This window comes from Aspergillus terreus, genomic scaffold, assembly GCF_000149615.1.
Source record: "Aspergillus terreus NIH2624 scaffold_2 genomic scaffold, whole genome shotgun sequence".
In the NCBI taxonomy this organism is placed as follows: domain Eukaryota; kingdom Fungi; phylum Ascomycota; class Eurotiomycetes; order Eurotiales; family Aspergillaceae; genus Aspergillus; species Aspergillus terreus.
Window position 1 is genome coordinate 1680174 of NT_165925.1, and position 19059 is coordinate 1699232.

The window sequence follows — 19059 nt, forward strand, 5'->3', positions numbered from 1 at the left end:
CGGGTTAAACTAGGTCTTCATGAACAATAAATGCCGTGTCTCATGGCGAATACATTATACGCTCACGCGCCACGTGCACAGCCGTTTATCGTAGAAGCTGCTAGAGACACAGAGTAGTTCCGTGACGACGTTCCCCTGCAAGTCGTAGCCACCCTCTGGTTTCCACACGTCAGATGCATAGTTCATGCTTTGATGTTCCGTGAACTCCGCCAGTACGACAATCTCCCACGCTGGGAAGGACTCCTTCGTCTTCCAGGTGACCCGTACGACCCGAGTCCCTGCATGCATGCAACTGGCCAGGACCAGGAACGTCCACCGCTCCCCGTCGTCACCTTCGTCTACACGCTCTGTCTTCAGCAGCTGCAATCGCCAGACACCGCCTCCCAGACACGCCTCCGCGAGGACCTCCCCAGTACGAGTGGCATGATACACCCGCAGGTACTCATCGTAGCTGCCGGTGAGGAGCACCGGGGCGCCCTGTTGGAGGGGCAGCGGCAGAGGAAGAATAGAAGTGACGCCGGCCGAGTGATGACGCGCACGGTCATCGTGTTCCAGCAGCAGCGGGGGCAGTAAATCCGTAGACTCGGCGTCGCCCGCGGCACTCCGGTCAAACCGTCTGGTGTGCAGGGAGCCGAAATCGTTACCGGTGAATAAGAACGGCACCGACGATTGCGGCGAGGCTGGTTCGTCGTCGTAGGTGGCTAATGCTACAAACCAGACTTCGATCATCTGTCTGGCGGCGAAGGAGCCGAGTTCGGTGATGTCATTGCTTGCGCTTGCTCGTGCGAGGCCCTTATCTTCCTCGCGGGAGCTGGCAACTTGCGCCCCGAAGACGGAGGTTGTGCCATCTGAGAAGGTCACGGCAAAGCCGTCGGCGTCGTCTTGGGACAGCCACTTGGGTGGCGTCCAGGCGAGGAAGAGGGCTGGGATGGAGGGGTCCTCGTGCACAGGGCGAGTCCACAGGTGCGTGATCTCCGTGGCGGAGACTTGGAATAGAGCTACGGATGCCGCGCTGGAGGCAATAGCCAGAATGGAGGGGTTTGTCGGGTGGAAATGGAGATCAAAGACTGCGTATGGCAGTGGGATCTTTTGAATTAATGATCTGGGGGCGATTAGTTCTGGATCTGCACGTGGATACGGAGGAGCGTACAGTGAATTCTCAGGGCTTCCTGGATTGAGCTTCCATAGCTGCAGACTGCCTGTTTTTGTCTGTTGGATGTTTCCCTCGTCGTCCTTGTTCTCGGAGAGCAGATAGGTGCCCACGACGAACTGGTTGGCGATGGCGGGACAGAATTGCAGGCAGCTGGGAGGTTGGTCAAGGAAGACAGTCGTTGTTGAGCGGGGAGACTGAAGTTCCATTATGAAGTCTAGCTCTGTTATCTATAGTTGAGCGAAGATGGTGATGTTGAAGTGGACGAGGAGATATTTTCCATGCTGGATGCGGGCGGTGAACACGGCCCATCGCAGTATATATCGTGAACCTTTGTATACCCTTGTGCATGCACAACGCGAGCATCATCTCGATATCCTTGTCATTACCAGATTACCAAGAATGTTTACAAATCAAGACCATCCCTACTATTGCGTTTCATACTGACAGTACCCCGCACGATTGTCTAGGCAGCGAACCTGCCTACCGATATATACCTGCCTTTCTACCTACATTTCCTTCTTCCTTCAACTCCCCAAATACATTGCAACATCATGTCGAACTTCAGCAAACTTCCCCTCTGCTGCCACCATCAACCCCACCCCCTTCAAGGTCTCCATCCCCCAGGAGCAACTGGATGAGCTCCAGACCCTGTTGAAGCTCTCCAAGATTGCCCCGCCCACTTATGAAAACACCCGGCCAACCCGCCAATATGGCATTACCTCGGACTGGCTGACCACCATTCGGAAACAATGGCAGAATGATTTCGACTGGTATACCTTCTCCATATCTTCATTGTGAGAACTCATAGCTAATGTCCTGGCAGGAGAGCCTGCGAAGAAAAGGTCAACCGCTTCCCGCAGTTTACTGTAGATATCGAGGATATCAAGCTCCATTTCGCGGCGCTCTTCTCTGAGAAGCCGGACGCGGTGCCCATCATTCTCATTCACGGTTGGCCTGGCAGCTACATGGAATTCCTCCCGATGCTCCAGTTATTTAGTGAGGAATTCACCCCCAGCACCCTGCCATACCATCTTATTGTGCCGTCTCTACCCGGCTATGCCTTCTCTTCGGGCCCGCCTCTGGACAGGAACTTCATGAACCGAGACTCTGCCCGGATCCTGGATACGTTGATGCAAGGCCTTGGCTTTGGCGGGGGGTACATTGCGCAGGGCGGCGATATTGGTGCCATGGTGTCCCGTCAATTGGCCGTTGATTACGATGGTTGCAAAGGTATGTCTCGAACCTGCGTTCGTACGTGTCTAGATACTGACCACTTCTAGCTGCCCACTGTAAGTGGACCTAGATCTCCCTTTACTCTCCTAGTGATACCAACAAAGGCAGTGAACCTTTGCATTCTGCGCAATCATCCAGAAGGAGCCACAGAAATGACGCTCACAGCCCAGGAAAAGAGGGGCATAGAGCGATGGGACAACTTTCTCACTTTCGGCAGAGCCTATGCCGACGAGCACGGGACCAGACCCAGCACCATTGGGCACGTTCTCTCCAGCAGCCCGATTGCCTTGCTTGCCTGGTAAAGACCTTATATATGGCAACGCGTAAACTAGGTCTGACTGTGGCTACAGGATCGGAGAAAAGTATCTAGAGTGGGTGGATGATGCCCTTCCATCCGAGACGATTCTCGAGCTTGTCTCGCTGTATTGGTTTACCGAATCGTTCCCTCGGGCTATTTACCCCTATCGCGAGGTAGGACCACCGCCATACCAATCTACCATGTTGCTGACATTATGTAGCACTTCATGGCCCCAAAGGACGCGGGAACACTGCACGACCGTTGGTATATCCAGAAACCCTTCGGATTCTCTTACTTCCCCAAGGAGATCGCGGCGATTCCCAGGGCCTGGGTGAGCACCACAGGGAACCTCACCTTTTGGAGAGAACACGATAAGGTAAGTACTTTGTCCCTAACATCAGGAGATTTCTACTCATATGGTTAGGGCGGACATTTCGCGGCGCTTGAGAGGCCCCACGACCTGAAAGCTGATTTGACTGCGTTTGTTGAGCAAGTCTGGCCGGGCGTTGCATCTAAGTAGGCAGTCAGTGTTGTCATGGCAAAATAAGTGGCATATAGTGTCAATAGTTTCCAAATGGACCAAATATTGCGTAAGATATCCACGTACTCCGTAGACGTTCAGTTGTATACATCCATCAGTTTGGGGTATCTAATCTTGGCGTCCCCGCAGATTGATACCGATAAGATCTTATCAACAAACAACATCCTCCGTCCTTCCTCCAACTCCAACTTCTCCAAACTTTCTCATCCCAACAACAACCGCAATGGCTACCGATACCCGCTCAGTCATTTCAGACGAGTCGAGCTTCTACGGTACGCATATCACTCTCTCTACATGTCTCCATGACTAATAGCACCAGGCGACAACGACGAAGTGTCTCGTCTGGAAGAACTCGCTGAGACATACGACCCAGAGCCATACTGGTCGGCCATCCACCCACACCTCCTATCCACAATCCAGTACGAACAATCAGTCGCATCGCGACCCACGCCCGCGTCGCAGTCCACAAAAACCGAATCCGAGCCACCATCCTCCACGCCCAACATCAAATCCGAACTAGACCCCTCTCACACCAGCCGTAACAAACCAACAGCCAACGAACAGATCCCCGACTTTCTCGCGCGTCTGCCCCCATCCACGACACAAGTCGATGAAGCTGGACCCTGGCTCTATGTAAACGACCCAAACCACCCGCCACATGAGGGAGACGTTGCCACGCTCGTGGCCAAGGGGACGAAGCTCCTACACGCGTACGAGGACAAAAAGGCCGAGCTCGAAGCGGCACACGACCGCTCGGGCGCGAAGACGAGAGCGCCCCTGACGCGAAAACTGAATCCGCTGCGCCAGTCGCTGGAGAAGGAGATCTTTGCCCTGGCCCGCGAGACGGGGGTCACCTCGGGCAAGTGGATGTTGTTTCTGACTCCCGATCGTGTCGATGATTACTGGGCGGCGGTTGCGGAAGCGACAGCGCGTGGGGAGCTGGGTACTGCAGCTAAGGTGGCAACCGATGAAGGCAAGGGTCCCGACAGCGCGCGACTGCTCGCGGTGTATACGCGGGATTATGCGGATCGCGACGATGTGAAGCGGGTGATTGGGAAGTTGGTGGATTTGGACTTGGTGAAGGAGGACGAACGGCCGGTTTATTACAAGTGTGACGCGTACACCTATCTGCAGATCATGGGGAATAATCCGTATGGGCTGAGGGCTAGCTTGTTCTCCAGTCGGGATGTGCTGAGTGGGAAGATGTGAACAGTGGTGTGTGTTGATTGTGTGGTACTATAGATTTGATAGTGATGAAACGTATTGTACATGGGCTCCTACCATGCAGACATGGCAGATTGGTCCGCGGCAGGATGCGCGACCTGTTGGGTAGGCAGTGCTCTCTTGGGCAGCCCTGGGGGCGTTGACAGCATCTGTCAATGCGTTGCTGCAGATGGCACTCTCGCATCGAACCGGTGACCTCACGTGGCCATCAACAACACGATGCTGGTTCTGGTGCAGCATGCCATGGATCGTGTCGATCGACTCGTGTCACTAATGCACGGGCGTCAGGGCCCTTCACAGCAACTCTGGAGCTGGTCTGAACGATGCAGACTCAGCGGTAGCTCTCAATCCTCCCGCCGAGAACATCACGACGCTTCCTCCGTCTTCTCCATAATCTTCTCACAGGCGTCACGGATCTCCTGGACACCCTTGACCCCATTCCACTTCTCCAGCAGCCCGCGGACCTCCTCCCAATCCTTTTCGGCATCATCTCGTCTGCCCTCAGTCATCAGCGCCTCCAACCTCGACGGAGCAGCCAGCACCCACTGCACCGTGGCCTTCTCATCCCTTCTTCGCCCGGACTGATCCGTCGCCTTGGCCTCCTGGATCCGCCGCCGCTGCTCCTCGCCCTCTTGTATCAAGCTCCCCGCCGTCTCAGCGACAAACGCAATCGCCGGCCCAAGCGTCTTGGTCATGGTCAGGGGCGCACCGCGGTCGTCCATACTGCGACGCATTTTGCCGATCGTCTCGACTGCGCGGATCAGCTTGGAGTAGTTGTCGTAGACGAGCGCCTTGCGCTCGCTGTCCAGCGTGCGGATGTCCCCGACGAGGGTGTTCTCCGCCTTCAGCACCGTCGCCAACGACGACGTCGCCAGCAGATGATCCACATACCGCTGCGGATCAAAGTCCGGGCTGTCGAGTTCCGTGCCTGTCGAGACTACAGAAGGGTTAGAGAGGTCGCCCGCGTCGGTGTGTCGGGGGATGCTCCGTGAGCGGCGCGCGCCGGGACCTTCCGCGGCCGACGGCTTCAGGTTGTAGTAGTCTCGGAGGGCGGCGCGGTTGCGTCGGGTGTGTAGCGAGGGGGAGACGGCCCGCGCGGTGGAGGGCGTTGAGGAGGCGCTGAGGCCGCCGCCGACGTTGGTGTTGAGGGTGTCGAGCGAGGGTCGGCGGGAGGAGGCTGGAGTGGGAGAGTGGGCGCGAGAGGAGGCGATTGAGGGGCGAGGGGACGAGAGCGTGGACATTGTGAAAGTAGAGTTAAGAGGAGAATATGAGACCGAGAGAAGAGGACGAGCAGACGGGAGAGAGAAGTGGAAGAGAGGAAGTGATGAGGTGGCCGGAGGAGCTGTTTAAGCGGTGGTCCGTTCGTTATCCCGTCTCTTTTACCTCCTCCCGTTTCCTACACTTCAATCAATACCTCACAATGATTACCTCCGATCAGATCGCCGCCCAACTCCTGCACAGCAAATCTCTCCCGATTTCTTCCTCGTGGCTGGACGCCTTCATCTCCTCGACAGCCCATCAGCGCAACATCCCCATCTCCGCTCTGACCCAGACGGCGCTGTTCCGCATTCTCGCGTCCGACTTCCGCGATTCCCTCTCGACCAGGACTCCTTCTTCCCTCCTTCCTACCGATATCTTCGATCTCACAGTTCAAGAACGGCGTTTACAAGGACCTATTCCGGTACAGGTCCTCGATATCGAGGATATCGGCTCGAGTCTATGGAGCCAGGTGGAAGCCATTGAGCGCGTAGAGCGCGGGGAAACCGTGCGCGGTCGTGAAATTATTCGTACTGTGAACGTGGACGAGAGCACGCAGGGCCAAGCGGATTCCAATGGAAACACTTCCACCGCTGCTGCGCGACCGAATGAACCCGGGACGAGTAGTAGCGGACCTCATCGATTGATCGTTCAGGATGCCGCCGGGACGCGAGCCGTGGCTATTGAGCTGAAACAAATCAAAGGGATCGCTGTTGGTCAGCTACCCATTGGAGCGAAGTTATTACTGCGGAATGCTACGGTGGCACGGGGAATGATCCTGTTGACCCCCGAATGCGTTACGCTCCTAGGTGGGAAGATCGAAACACTGGATCAGTCGTGGAAAGCAGGCAGGAAGGAAAGATTGCTGGCTCGCATCGCAGAGGGCCAGGGTGACGCAGCAGCGCAAACTTGACATTGATGTTTCATGCACTCTACAGGTATGTATGGATGTTGATTCATACTTCGTCGCTATGTATTAACATGCCAGTTTCTAGTCTAAGAAGTCGTGGCAGTCACCGCATGCTTCAGTTCTTCCCACCCACTCTGTTTCCATGGCGCAACCATGATTGCCCGCAGTGCATCACTCGCTTTCCCAGTCTGCGCATATGCATCGGAGAGGTCAACGGCATCCAGATGCCCTCGAGGTGGTACGCTTCGCAAAGCTCTCTTGACGCCCATCTCCGCCGGGGCCGCTTCACTAGACGCCGCCGATAATTCCATCCAACCCTGAGGCTGGTAAGGTGCCCTCATGACTGCCGCTGTGGCCTCGCCAAGGCGTCTTGTCTCTTCCGGGATGTCTGTGGTATCACCAAAGCCCAAAGTGGAGATGGCCGTCAGGAGCTTGATCAGCTTCGACTGCTCGTGGATCTCAATATCATCCCTCGTGATCATACTCTGAAGGTCAGATTCAACTGCCTCAATCGCATCCCGGTCATCGTCGAGGAGCGCGATGGCTCCCAGCAGTGTGACAGCCCCAACGTGGTCAGGGTTACTTTCAACACAATCAAACAGCTGTTGACGAGCCACGGCCCGTTCCTCCTCCCCTCCCTTCGCCCAGAGCACTTGGGCAAGAAGGCACACAACGTCGGGTGCATTGTCTGCCTCTTGGAGTGCGTCTCGAAACATATCGATCGCGTTGTCCATGGACTTCATGTAGTAATGCGCCAGACCAGCAGTCAAATGTGCCGATAGACGCAGTTTTCTGTTCGCCTCAGGGTCCAATCTGTCAGCATCCTCCTCGCCGGACAGCATCAAGGCAGTCTCTGCCTTTTCTGCGGCCTCTTCAAACTCTTGTCGGGCCAGAAGGACACGCGCAATGTCGGCGTTTGCTTGCGCGAACTTGGAAAGGGACGCGGTCGACTCCGACACCTCGTATTCCGCTTCGACGGCGGAACAAACAGCCCGTAAATTACTCTCAGAATCCGAGAGCTCGCCAATTCTCTCAGCCAACAGGGACGCAAGATGAACAAAAGGCAAATCCGATGGATCCTGGGAGCAAAGCTGCTGGAGTGCAAAGAAGGGCTGAATGAGCTGCGATACTTCGTTCGAAACAGACGCATCGGACATGAGGTGATCGAACAAGCTGAGGGTGAACTGCTGTTTGGGAAGGACAGCCGATGAATTGGAAATGTCAAATGCGTGTTCGAAGAGGCCACGTGCCTCGCGTCGGTCACCAAATAGCAGAGCCAAGAACCCTTGCCCAATCCATGCTTGAGAGTAGTCGGGATCAGTAGACTGTGCACGGGTAAACGCCTCATTGGCAAGCGGGAGATCGTTATGGATGAGGTAGAGTGCGCCAAGGTTGGTCCAGACTTGTGCGCTCCTGTCGTTCAGGTGAAGGCTTCGTACGAAAGCATGCTGAGCCACCTTAGGACTCATGTTGGTAGTCACCACTCCAAGAGCATTCCAGAATTCCGAGTTGCCAGCTTCGAGCTCGATTGCCCGCTTGAAGCAACGGAGCGCCGCCTTCAAAAGTCTGCGCGACTGTTTCTTCCCCTTCGCTGCTTGGACGCACCTGTAGAGCCTGTATTCCGCCCATCCAAGGTTATACCAAGCCACCGCTTGGGCATGAATATCTTGTACTGAGACATGTATAGCACGCTTGTATGCTAGGATCGAGGCGTATAGAGCTTTATCTGACGGACTAATCGCCTCTTGATCCTCATCTTTCAACAACGACACGTGCTGGTGGCCCACCTCGTCGACATCCGTGAGGATATCGAATACTGTAGGGTCCGCTTGAGCGTTGAGCAAAGCTTGCACTTCACTGATGGGCAATCTTGCTGCCTTGAGCCTCACGTAGGAGAACATTGAGCACGCATCTCCTACACCCTTCCACAGATTGAAAATATCGACCCTTTCGGCGGCGAGCGATGTTGCTACCATAATAGCTTTGCGTGCAAGCTCAACACAGTCGTTGAACAGACCAAGCTCTAAGCTCTTCCATGAATTTTCTGTCAGTGTTTGCAGGAGAGCAATGGAGACACCGAATTCATTGGGCCTGAAAGCGAGAACTTCCTCGTATCTTCTTATCGCGTCGTCATATTCCGCGAGCTCGCGCTTGACATTCGCTAACATGTATCGAGCAAACCAGATCTGCTCCTTGTCATCGTTGGAGAGAGACTCTTCTAGCTGCTGGGCATGCTCAAATGCTTTGGTGGCAGCAATGAACCTTCCTGAATGATGGTAGCTCTCGCCCAAACCGACCCATGAGTGGTAATCGCCGGGTGAAATTCGAAGAGCGGCTTGGAAGGACACAATGCTTTTAGTATATTGCTGCTTGTTGATCTGAACGGTGCCCAGCGCTGCATATGGCCAGCTATATCCTTTCCGCTTGGACCCGGGAGCCGGTTTTGCTTTACCCGAGTCTACCACGCGCTGGGAGACCGCTTCGACCAGGTCCCATTCCTTCTGGTTCGCGAACGCTTTTGCGAGTCTTTGCGCTGCTTCAATTTCCGATGGGGATAGTTCGAAAGCTTTGTGAAAGCATCGGCGAGCCCTGGTCTTGTCTTTCTTATAGTCGGCATAGTACAGACCCAGACTGGTGTACGCAGGTGCGTAGTTCATGTTGGACTGAATCGATGCAAGGAAGTTTGCGTACGCGCCATTGCGGTCTTTGCGAGCGGCTGGCGATGGATCCATTTCCCATTGACAGTAACCTATCCGGTAATAGATCTCGGCTTTGAACTCCCTGTTCTCTGACCGGGAGTTTTCCAACTCTGCAAGAACATCTTGCAGTCCATCGAGACCGGAAGACAGATCCCCGTTCAACGCTCTACACCAGGAGAGTTCGCCACGGACCTTGATATTGGTCGGATCCCGATCTAACGCGCGCTCAAGGAAATTAACCGCTTCCGAGTAGTCTTCGTCAACTTTGAGAATCAGGCCAACTCCCAGGAGGCAACTGGTTGAAGTGGGATTCCTGGACAGAATCTCGTCGAATATAGCCTTTGCCTCGGGGTGATTCCGAGGTGATTGGTAGTAAATGAGAGAGTTCGCAAGGACTATGTTCAAGCAGTCAACAGTATTGCGTAGGCTCAAACCGGACATTTTGAACAGATCCTGGGTATTGACGAGTCCTTTACGAGAGACATCTGCCGCGCTCTCGTATTCCTCAAGGGACAGGTAGAGCTCGGCCATTATTCGATGAGCAACAATTGATGAGGACGACGTCTCTAGTCCTTCCACCATCAAGATCAAACTATCATGAGCGGCCAATTCCTGATTGTCGCTCTGCCCATTCTCCGCCTCCTGCTCCTTCGGCGACGAATCCCGGGACTCTTTGGGAAATGGCGAGATATCACTGGCTAGGAAGCCCTTCAGGAGCTTGGAGAGGCCTAGCTCAGGGAAGAACTCGATAAAGTCTTGCAAGAAGCCCAAGTCCCATTCCGAGAAGTTTTGAACATCTTGCCATTCCAGGGAAATCGTCCAAGCTAGCTCGAAAGGGTGTTTAATGATGACCATATCATGGGCAGCTTTCCAGACTTCCGCCCGCTTCGCCTCCTTTTCAGACGGAGGAAGAACTGCCAGTACGTCGCATCCCCTCTCCAGCAATTTCTCCTCATACGTACGCCGAACTTGATCATCATGGGACCAATCGACTACACCACGATAAAGTTGCTCAAGCTCACTTCGCTTGAATGCCTCTCGTTTGACTTCGAGTATGACTTGATCAATTCTTGCGCCCAGGCGAGTCCGTCGCTCCCCGATTTCTCTATTGATGAACTCCTTTTCCTCGGACTCGGTCATCTCAATCAAGCGCAGGTAGGTGTGAGAAGGGTGTGGTATCCGTCCTTCGAGGATAGAATAGATGGGACTGTCTGGTAGATGTAGCTCCAGAGCTTTCCGGTATTGGGCGCGTGAGCCATTCTTCTTCGTGAACGCGACGTACTTGTCCACGACATCTTGACTGCGGTGCTTGTCATCCCTAGGGCTGTATTAGTACCATCCCAACTGGCAGAAGATTGATTCTCAAAACGTACGCCTCGGCAAATATCTGGCACAAGCTGATGACGGCGTCACGGTATGCATCCAGCCTATCTGTTCCTTGTTTCTGTTGCTTCTCGTATAAGCTGACAAGTCCCTGCCATGCTGTCTTGTCTCCTTCTTTCAACCGGGTTGCAGCGAGGTAGGCTTTTTCCGCATCTTTGTTCTTGTTGAGCTTGTCTAGCGCGAGACCGAGAAAGACATTTCTAGATGTATAGATGTTGGTTAGATCGAACAGTCAGCGACGTAGTGGGATCCCACATACGCATGGTAGTTTTGAGGCTCTTGCTGCACCAACGCTTTGACTTTCTCAGCTGCAAGCTCAAAATCCTTCGCATCCAGCGCCGTTCGCACTGCCTTGAGAGCGGACTTGCTTGACATTCTAGTCCACTATGTGCATGGCCTGGGGGTGAATTTTGTGAGACTCGAAGCGATTTCGCAGGAGCGGAAGTCGAAATAACGACAATAGAAAGAAAGAGAGTGAATTGAATTGAGGTCTGGTTGTGTGGGGAAGTGCGGCGGGAAGTGGTACGTCAGAGGCCGATCGGCTCTCGTTATCTCTCCACTCCATTCACTCTCTTCCCTTCGACCATCGCCCATCATTCTCCGTGTTGGAAAGGCTCCGGAGGACGGGGATTTGATCAGGGGACAACCTCTTTCCATGTGCTTAGAAGCTTTTCGCTATCTACATTTGCACGCCCTGTGATATTTGTTGTAAGTTCAGTCGATCTGATCTACAGCTGGCACCCTGCCGACGCCAAGGCATTTCGGATTGGAATCTCGATACTGATCGCGTATTACCTATGATTCTAGATAGTGCTCGACCCGGGTTCCTTCTTGAGTGAAGGTTCTGAGTATTCCCCTTGGCCGTTTCCCTCACCACTCCCTCAGCTACCGCCGATTCTCCCGGTCCTCACGGTGACAGTGAGTAGCCGGTGTCGACAGCTCATCACCATGGGTCTCCGTCTACAGATCGATGGGAAGCTATTCAGGGACTCAGAAGGCCGAGAAATCACGCTGCGGGGTATTAACGTAGCTGGTGAAGCCAAGTACCCTAGAGCTCCGGATATCCCTTCCTACGTCCCAGACAAGTTCTTCGATGCGGATGATGTTTCCTTTGTCGGTCGTCCGTTCTCTCTCGACGATGCGCATAGCCATTTCGCTAGACTTCGCAAATGGGGCTATAATACCATAAGATATATTTTCACTTGGGAGGCTATTGAACACGCTGGGCCTGGCAAATACGATGATGAATGGGTTTCATTCACAGTTGACGTTCTTCGCATCGCCAAGCAATATCAGTTCTATGTCTTCATGGACCCTCATCAGGATGTGGTATGCTCAAATTTCTTTGTTCCACTGTCTGCGATGAAGTCGTTACTCGTTTGCTGAGACATCCAAGTGGTCACGACTATCTGGCGGATCGGGTGCCCCAGCATGGACGCTTTACGCGGCTGGTCTTGATCCCCGGGGCTTCAAGAAGACTGAGGCTGCGCTCGTCCACAACACGTATGACAATCCCGCAGAGTTCCCGAAGATGATCTGGAGCACGAACTACACCCGCCTCGTGTGTCAGACGATGTTCACGCTGTTTTGGGCGGGGCGCGATTTTGCCCCCAAAGCTGTTATTAATGGGATGAACATTCAGGACTTTTTGCAGAGTCATTTCATCGCTGCATGTAGATATCTGGCCCAGAAAATCCACGACGCAGGGGATCTTGAGAATGACGTGGTGATCGGGTGGGAAAGCATGAACGAGCCTCACCGAGGACTGATCGGCATCCAGGACATATCTGTTATCCCTCCCGAACAGCAGCTACAATTAGGGACATCGCCAACAGCCTTCCAGGCCATGTTAACGGGCTTTGGACGAGCCTGCGAAGTGCCCACCTGGAAAGTCGGTGGGTTTGGGCCTCATCAAGTGGGAAGAGAACTTGTGGACCCAGAAGGTGAGATTGCGTGGCTTTCGCCTAAATACGACGACCACAAGTATGGCTGGAAGCGAGATCCGGGGTGGAAGCTTGGAGAATGTCTCTGGGCGCAACACGGGGTCTGGGATCCTTCATCAGACCAACTACTGCAAAAGGATTATTTCTCTCGGAATCCTCGCACTCGTGAGCCGTTGGACTATGACAAGTTTACAAATACCTATTTCTTGGAGCACTACCGTGCTTATCGGGATGCGATTCGGAGTGTTTGGCCTGAGTGTATCATGTTCTGCCAACCTCCGGTGATGGAAATCCCGCCCGACCTGAAAGGTAGCAACGATGATGACCCCAACATGGTCCATGCGGTACATTATTACGATGGACTCACGCTTATGACAAAGCACTGGTAAGTTGGGGTCATCTATGCTTGGTCACCGCCTGGCTAACTGTCGCAGGAACCGACTATACAACGTTGATGTGATCGGCGTGCTTCGGGGCAAGTACCTGACTCCTGCATTCGCTGTCAAGATAGGAGAGACTGCCATTCGCAACTGTCTGCGAGACCAGCTCAAGTTTCTTCGCGATGAGAGTCTGCGGTACATGGGTACTCATCCTATGGTATTTACTGAGATAGGAATTCCATATGACATGGATGATAAAAAAGCGTACAAGACTGGAGACTACAGCAGCCAAGTGAGCGCGATGGATGCGAATCATTTTGCTTTGGAAGGAAGCACTGCCAACGGATTTACGCTGTGGCTGTATACTTCAAGCGTAAGATGCTTCCAGGAAATATGTCTTGTTAAGATTTGGGCGACTGACTGATGCTTTGTCCAGAATAACCACGAATGGGGAGACAATTGGAACGGCGAGGACTTGTCAATCTTTTCCGTTGATGACCCCGAGTTACCCAGTGGCAAGCTTCTGGGACTGGAAAGCGAGTCCCATTCCCAGTCGGATCCTCACTCACCCACCTATTCGCAGAGTCAGAGCAATGCTGAAGACCAACATGTCGGGCCCGGCAACCTGAAAACCGTCCTGCGCACACAGTCGATTTCGTCCGAATGCTCGCAGAGTTTCCAGGACAATGTAGGATTTCGCGCAGCCGAGGCTTACATCCGCCCGAGTCCCATCTCCACCCACGGGCTCCTAACCAGCCATGGATTCGATTTGCGAAACTGCACGTTTACCATGTCACTCGTTGGGAGAGCCCAAGAGATTGGCCAAAACAGTCCGACGGAAATCTACCTTCCCGACTTCCACTTTCCGGACACACATACGGTCGTGTCTGTTAGTAGTGGAGAATGGTCGATTGATCACTCGCAAATCAACTCGGTCAAAGTGCAGCGGCTCCGATGGTGGCATCCGGAGGGAGAACAGGACATCAAGATCCAGGGCCTGAAGCGCAAACCCGGCGAGTTGACTGATGTCAGTGGGGAGGATGTGAGTTATCTGGAGCAATGTCAGAGCGGGGGTTGCCAGATGATGTGAAGGCATGTTGTTGATGGTTGAGAAGGGCGTAATGCAGTTCTAGTAGTATAGAATCAACAGTAAGACTGGAATGTTTATCGTGATGTTTATCGTGATGTTATCGTGTTTATCGGAGAACCTCAGGAAGCAGTGGGGAAGGCGGTGAGCTGCCCCTCCACGCCCCATTGACTGTGGTGATTGGGGCGGGAGCGCGTGGAAAATTCTCCTGCTATTTATTATTATGAGCACCATTCCACCTCCCGTCCATACTCCGACTGCCTAACGAAAACCTCTCCTCCTTCTCCGTGTCCACGCGACAAGTTCTAGGCTATCTCACTTGGTCATTCGCTTCCTGCAGCACCCCGAAAGACCTGGCCTTCTGCAAAGATCACCTCTCCAGAGGCCAAGGGACAACAACGCAGGCTATCGCTGACCGCAACTGCCCCGTCCTCTGCTGCGGCTATTGCCGTTTCCGCCCACTGGAAGCTGACCGGTCTTCTGATCTCTCCCACGACCACCTCTCTTAGTTCACAGGTTCACAGACAACAGGAAGAAAAATACTTTACAAAGAGAGAGGCTCTATCTGAAGCCCGGATCATGACGAGATTGCTGTAATCGCCCCTCCAGAAGAATTGAGCGATTCCATAGACCATTGCGTTAGGCACCAGTCGTCTGGAGCGGGATTGCTTCCGTCAAACCATGGCTGCCGAAGACGATCTGTCGGAGAGCCGCATGACCGACATCGTTCGGGCCCTGGAGCTGATCCATAATCCGTCATCTACAAATGAGTTGCGCAGAGAAGCCTTGACCTTTGTCGAGTCGCAAAAGGAAAGCAAATCAGCGGCGCGCGATGGGTTTCTCTTGGCTTCCCGTGCGGATAGCAATCCCCTGGTCCGGTATTTCGGCCTGACCCTGTTGGATCATGTCCTGCGCCACACCTCATTCACGGCCCCCGAACAGGTCGCTGGCTTGCGAGACTTGGTCTTGAAGCTCGCGGAGGGCGTTCGGCCAGAGGATCCGCCGTATCTCCGCAACAAAATCCCGCAGTTATGGGCGGAAATCGCCAAGCGCAGCTGGGGGTTGGACTGGGTCGCTATGGACGAAACTCTCGTCCAGTTCTGGGGTGCCAGTCTCGTGCATAAAGAGCTAGTCCTATCCATTCTCGAGACCTTGTCGGAAGATATTTTCTATCGGGAGGATACTGTCTCCTCCTTGCGCGGGACAGATCTGAACCGGTCCCTGGTCGAAATCTTCACGCCGTTGTCCGTCTTCGAGGAGGTGTATCCCAAGAGAGAACATCATATAGAACTTCGCTGTGGACCGGAAGGCTGGCTGTCCCGGATCTGCTCATTCCTTGAATACTGCATCGACAACCTGCAAAGCTCAAAACAGGCGAAAGATGCCGCTTTGAAGGCACTTGGGGCTCTTAAATCGGTCTTGATCTGGTCTATCCCCAAAGCCATCCTGTCTGCAAACTGTGTGCCCAGTATTGCTAGAGCTCTCACTTGTCAGGATGAGCAGGTGTTGTTGGTAAGTCACATGCACCCCTCTCAGTAATCACCATTCCACGTGCTAACGTTCTAACACAGGCCGCTGTCGAAGCCTTACATTCGTTGTACAGTCGATCTAACTTCGACGTGGAGGGTTTCCAAACGCTGGTGCACATGATGTACCAGACAGATTATCTGAACCTTCTGCAAAAGCTGTATGAATGGTCCGTCGTGGGGCCTGATGACATTGATGATACGAAGTATATGGTCTCGAAAAAGCTGTCTGAGGTATGTTCGAACTAACGACGTGCCATTTACTGCAAACTAACAACTAGCCTGCAGATGGTGTCTTATGTTGCTGGCTTCCTCGAGGAGAAGAATTTCTCTTTAGACGATAACCACGGTCTGAATCTCCCATTCTTCTTCCACCTCATGATCAACGTAATACAGCATCAGAGCCTCACCGTGTCGATACCCGTTCTGCACGTATGGTCAAAGCTGTTAGCGTCTGAAAGGATCGGCAATACAGACCTAGTCACTAGCCTAGTCCCTGCGCTGCTTGGCATTTGCACTCAGCGGCTGGTCCGCTGGGAAGCTCTTCCTTCCGACTCTGACGACCCAACTGTTGTGTTCCTGCTTGAAGACATCGATACAGTCCCAGAAAGACATGCCTTTGTGGGCAACTACCGCCGGTACTGCTCGTCCATCATCGAGACGATTGTTTTGAAGCGACCACAAGAAGCAATCCCCCATATACTGTCAGAGATTGACGCAAAGCTCGACAACCTTTACACCGGTGCTCAACCGTTCAGCGCGCAATCCTTCTCAAAGAGCTCAATCCCGTTGATGCGCGCTGATACCCAGTTCGCAGTGGTGGACGCGACTCTGAAAGGATATAACAAATGGGTCTCGGCACACGGCCGCTCGCCCCAGCAAGACGAGCACAAACGTGGAGAATTAGAAAACATCCTCGAAACATGGGCCTTCAAGTTAATGCAGAGGCAGTTTGAAGATCCTGTTTTGAAGCAGCGGGTCGTCAAACTCATTGTGGACATCTCATCCAAAGCTCTCGACAAAAATCCCAGCTTTGCGTTGAAAGTCTTGGAGTACATCCTCATGACGCGTCTGCCCGACCAGCCAGAGTACCCTGCCTATTCCGAGGCAGTCAAAGAACTTCACGGCTTGGCCAGCCATGAACTTCGTCGTTTGGCAATGCGCTACGCCGATTATTTCTCGACTTTCTATGATCTGCTTGAACCAAAAATCAGGGAGATCAGCCAAGCCAATCGGGTCGATGACAAGCTTCACATGGAACTCACCTCGATTCTCCTCATCATAATGCAACGAGCGAGTAACGTAGACCCGTATCAGCGTCAATCTCGCCTTGCTTCTTTTGTGGAGCCGATAAGACAGGCTTGGCAAGATGATGAATTCCGCCAAATGTGTTCGACCTTCGAGGGCTTTTGTTCCATGCTCGGTTTGCAAGACGTGGGACCATACATGCAGTCGCGACAGGCGCACAAGCTGGAGGACTGGTCATCGGTCCCCCTCGACAATGAGGGTAAGGTGATTCAGGAGGATATGACGCGGAAGTTCCAGCAGCTCCCCTTGCGAGGCACCAAAACCATGTTTGCCGTCTCTACTGAGAGGTTGAAGAAGAACGAGGCACCGTACGAGATTGCCTGCAACATCTGGCACGAAATCATCCCCGTGATTCTGCCGACTCTATTGCAGCTGGTTAGGTATGTGATGCCGCGTGTTCTATTATCCCAATTGTCATACTGATAAAACGTATAGCAATGCTCACGCATTCCACAATCCCGCCAACTGGAGTGGCATGTCCGAGGAGATGCGGTCAGTTGTAGAACGCATCCTGACGGACAGATTCTGGCAAGCGGGTATCTCAACTGGCAGCCGAGATGAATTCTATTCTAAAATCACGTCTTCCCGTTCATCCCTTGAAGGCTTTGCTTCGTCAGTCAGGGGAAAGATCAGAGCCGTTCGGGAGTCTTGCTACTCGATGTTGTTCAGCATGAGTCGGCTGAGAGAGCATTTCTATGGATTTGCTGAACTCCCAGGTCCTTTGTCCCAGGCTCTGTTTAAGGACTCCGCCCATCTTTCCTCTCATCAATTTTCCGTTCTCCTCAATATCTCGAGGTGCCTCATTGATGACTGTCCTGTCCAGTTTCGAGCTCAATTCTTGCCTCCGATGTTGTCTACTCTGTTCTCCAACATCGACCGCAAGGTCACGTCAGAATGGGAAATCATCGAGCAACGCAGGGAAGGCCTGGCCGATGGAGACCTGACTGATGAGATGAAGTCGGAGAGTATCCTTCGACAGCTAACGTACTCTGCGGTGATCATGGTCGCCAGTCTGCTAGACCCGCAGAGAGGGGGTAAGTTGAACCATGACTTGTCAATACATCTCTATTTACTGAATTTGTTCTTTGCAGACCCCGACGAAGAGCCAGCTGACCCAAGCGCTCCACAACACCCGCCTGCTCTATCCGTCTCGATCCGTCATTTTGTTCTTTCGTCACCGGAAATTTTCGAGCCGCTCATGTTGTTCTGCACCCACGCGCTGCGCATGCGCGATACCCGATGCTGCAGCATCATCACCCGAGTTATCCGCTCCATTCTGCAAGATTTCGCCCCTCCTAACAATTCCCCCACCACGGTGACGATCCGCGAGTTCATCTCCTCCGAGGTTCTCAAGGCCTGTATCACCTCTGTTCATGAACCCTACTTTGTCGACATGCAAAAAGATCTGGCGCAGCTTATCGCGTCCATCTGGGTCCTCTATGGATCTAGCCCTACGCCGCGCGCGCTGATTCTCAGCCTGCCTGGTATGGACGAGCAGCGAGTCGCCAGTACAGAGGCGGCTCTCCTTCGGTCTACGGCAGCACGCCAACAGCGTGCCCTGGTATTGGACCTTTTGGAAGGTCTTCGAGGCGTCAGTATCGCCGAGCAGGGCAAGATCCTAGGCACGCGGGAGGAGCGACGCAAGGCACGCAGTGCCCTGCAAGAGCGATATATGAGCACCGAAATGGAAGCTCAGCAGAACAAGGTTGATATAAACGATGGGCCGGACCTATCTGGAGTAGCAGACATGTTCGGCTAGGCGAGGCGCAAATACTACTGACCTTCCTCGCTCTAGCAGCCCATGTCGTTACTGCACCAGTGGAGCCGTTTTGAAGGCCGCATGACCTGGACAAGCGATGCCAGGCAACTTCTCTAGCGGCAGGCCTGTTCAGCAAGGGTAGGTCCAGCCTGCATCTGTATAATACGGTGGTGACACATGTGCATGGATTGGACACCATTTAACCAGCCTTTTTATATCGCGCATGACGACTGAGAAACTTAGATATACCTTGATGATGTTGATATTTCTAGATAAAAAAAACAGATAAAAAAAAAATCAAAAGTACAATTCAACCAAAGCGTCTAAGCTGTCTGCCTTGGGAGCGCTAGTGAAAGAT

At 53.3% G+C, this 19059-nt stretch overlaps 7 protein-coding genes across 7 annotated transcripts; 4 read left to right on the top strand and 3 right to left on the bottom strand.

Annotated features, from left to right (window-relative positions):
* Positions 1 to 54: 54 nt before the first annotated feature.
* On the bottom strand, positions 55 to 1359 carry ATEG_01587 (uncharacterized protein; the record flags this gene model as incomplete). The annotated part of the gene is made up of 1 exon (XM_001208952.1): positions 55 to 1359. One exon carries the CDS (start codon positions 1357 to 1359, stop codon positions 55 to 57), a length of 1305 nt encoding a protein of 434 aa, XP_001208952.1.
* Positions 1360 to 1910: 551 nt separating this feature from the next.
* On the top strand, positions 1911 to 3204 carry ATEG_01588 (uncharacterized protein; the record flags this gene model as incomplete). The annotated part of the gene is made up of 7 exons (XM_001208953.1): positions 1911 to 1947; positions 2024 to 2383; positions 2434 to 2442; positions 2477 to 2684; positions 2737 to 2857; positions 2905 to 3060; positions 3109 to 3204. The coding sequence occupies 7 exons, from the start codon at positions 1911 to 1913 to the stop codon at positions 3202 to 3204; spliced, it is 987 nt and encodes a 328-aa protein (XP_001208953.1).
* A 244-nt stretch (positions 3205 to 3448) lies between these two features.
* On the top strand, positions 3449 to 4434 carry ATEG_01589 (DUF1917 domain-containing protein; the record flags this gene model as incomplete). The annotated part of the gene is made up of 2 exons (XM_001208954.1): positions 3449 to 3497; positions 3545 to 4434. 2 exons carry the CDS (start codon positions 3449 to 3451, stop codon positions 4432 to 4434), a joined length of 939 nt encoding a protein of 312 aa, XP_001208954.1.
* A 501-nt stretch (positions 4435 to 4935) lies between these two features.
* Positions 4936 to 5690, bottom strand: ATEG_01590 (COG1/VPS51 family protein; the record flags this gene model as incomplete). Its single annotated transcript, XM_001208955.1, has 2 exons — positions 4936 to 4939; positions 4996 to 5690. 2 exons carry the CDS (start codon positions 5688 to 5690, stop codon positions 4936 to 4938), a joined length of 699 nt encoding a protein of 232 aa, XP_001208955.1.
* A 1012-nt stretch (positions 5691 to 6702) lies between these two features.
* On the bottom strand, positions 6703 to 11073 carry ATEG_01591 (SKI complex subunit tetratricopeptide repeat protein SKI3; the record flags this gene model as incomplete). Its single annotated transcript, XM_001208956.1, has 4 exons — positions 6703 to 10307; positions 10338 to 10633; positions 10689 to 10898; positions 10958 to 11073. 4 exons carry the CDS (start codon positions 11071 to 11073, stop codon positions 6703 to 6705), a joined length of 4227 nt encoding a protein of 1408 aa, XP_001208956.1.
* A 573-nt stretch (positions 11074 to 11646) lies between these two features.
* Positions 11647 to 14111, top strand: ATEG_01592 (sterylglucosidase 1; the record flags this gene model as incomplete). The annotated part of the gene is made up of 4 exons (XM_001208957.1): positions 11647 to 12027; positions 12095 to 13026; positions 13076 to 13394; positions 13458 to 14111. 4 exons carry the CDS (start codon positions 11647 to 11649, stop codon positions 14109 to 14111), a joined length of 2286 nt encoding a protein of 761 aa, XP_001208957.1.
* A 678-nt stretch (positions 14112 to 14789) lies between these two features.
* Positions 14790 to 18701, top strand: ATEG_01593 (karyopherin MSN5; the record flags this gene model as incomplete). The annotated part of the gene is made up of 5 exons (XM_001208958.1): positions 14790 to 15620; positions 15680 to 15868; positions 15923 to 17322; positions 17378 to 17976; positions 18034 to 18701. The coding sequence occupies 5 exons, from the start codon at positions 14790 to 14792 to the stop codon at positions 18699 to 18701; spliced, it is 3687 nt and encodes a 1228-aa protein (XP_001208958.1).
* Positions 18702 to 19059: the final 358 nt, after the last annotated feature.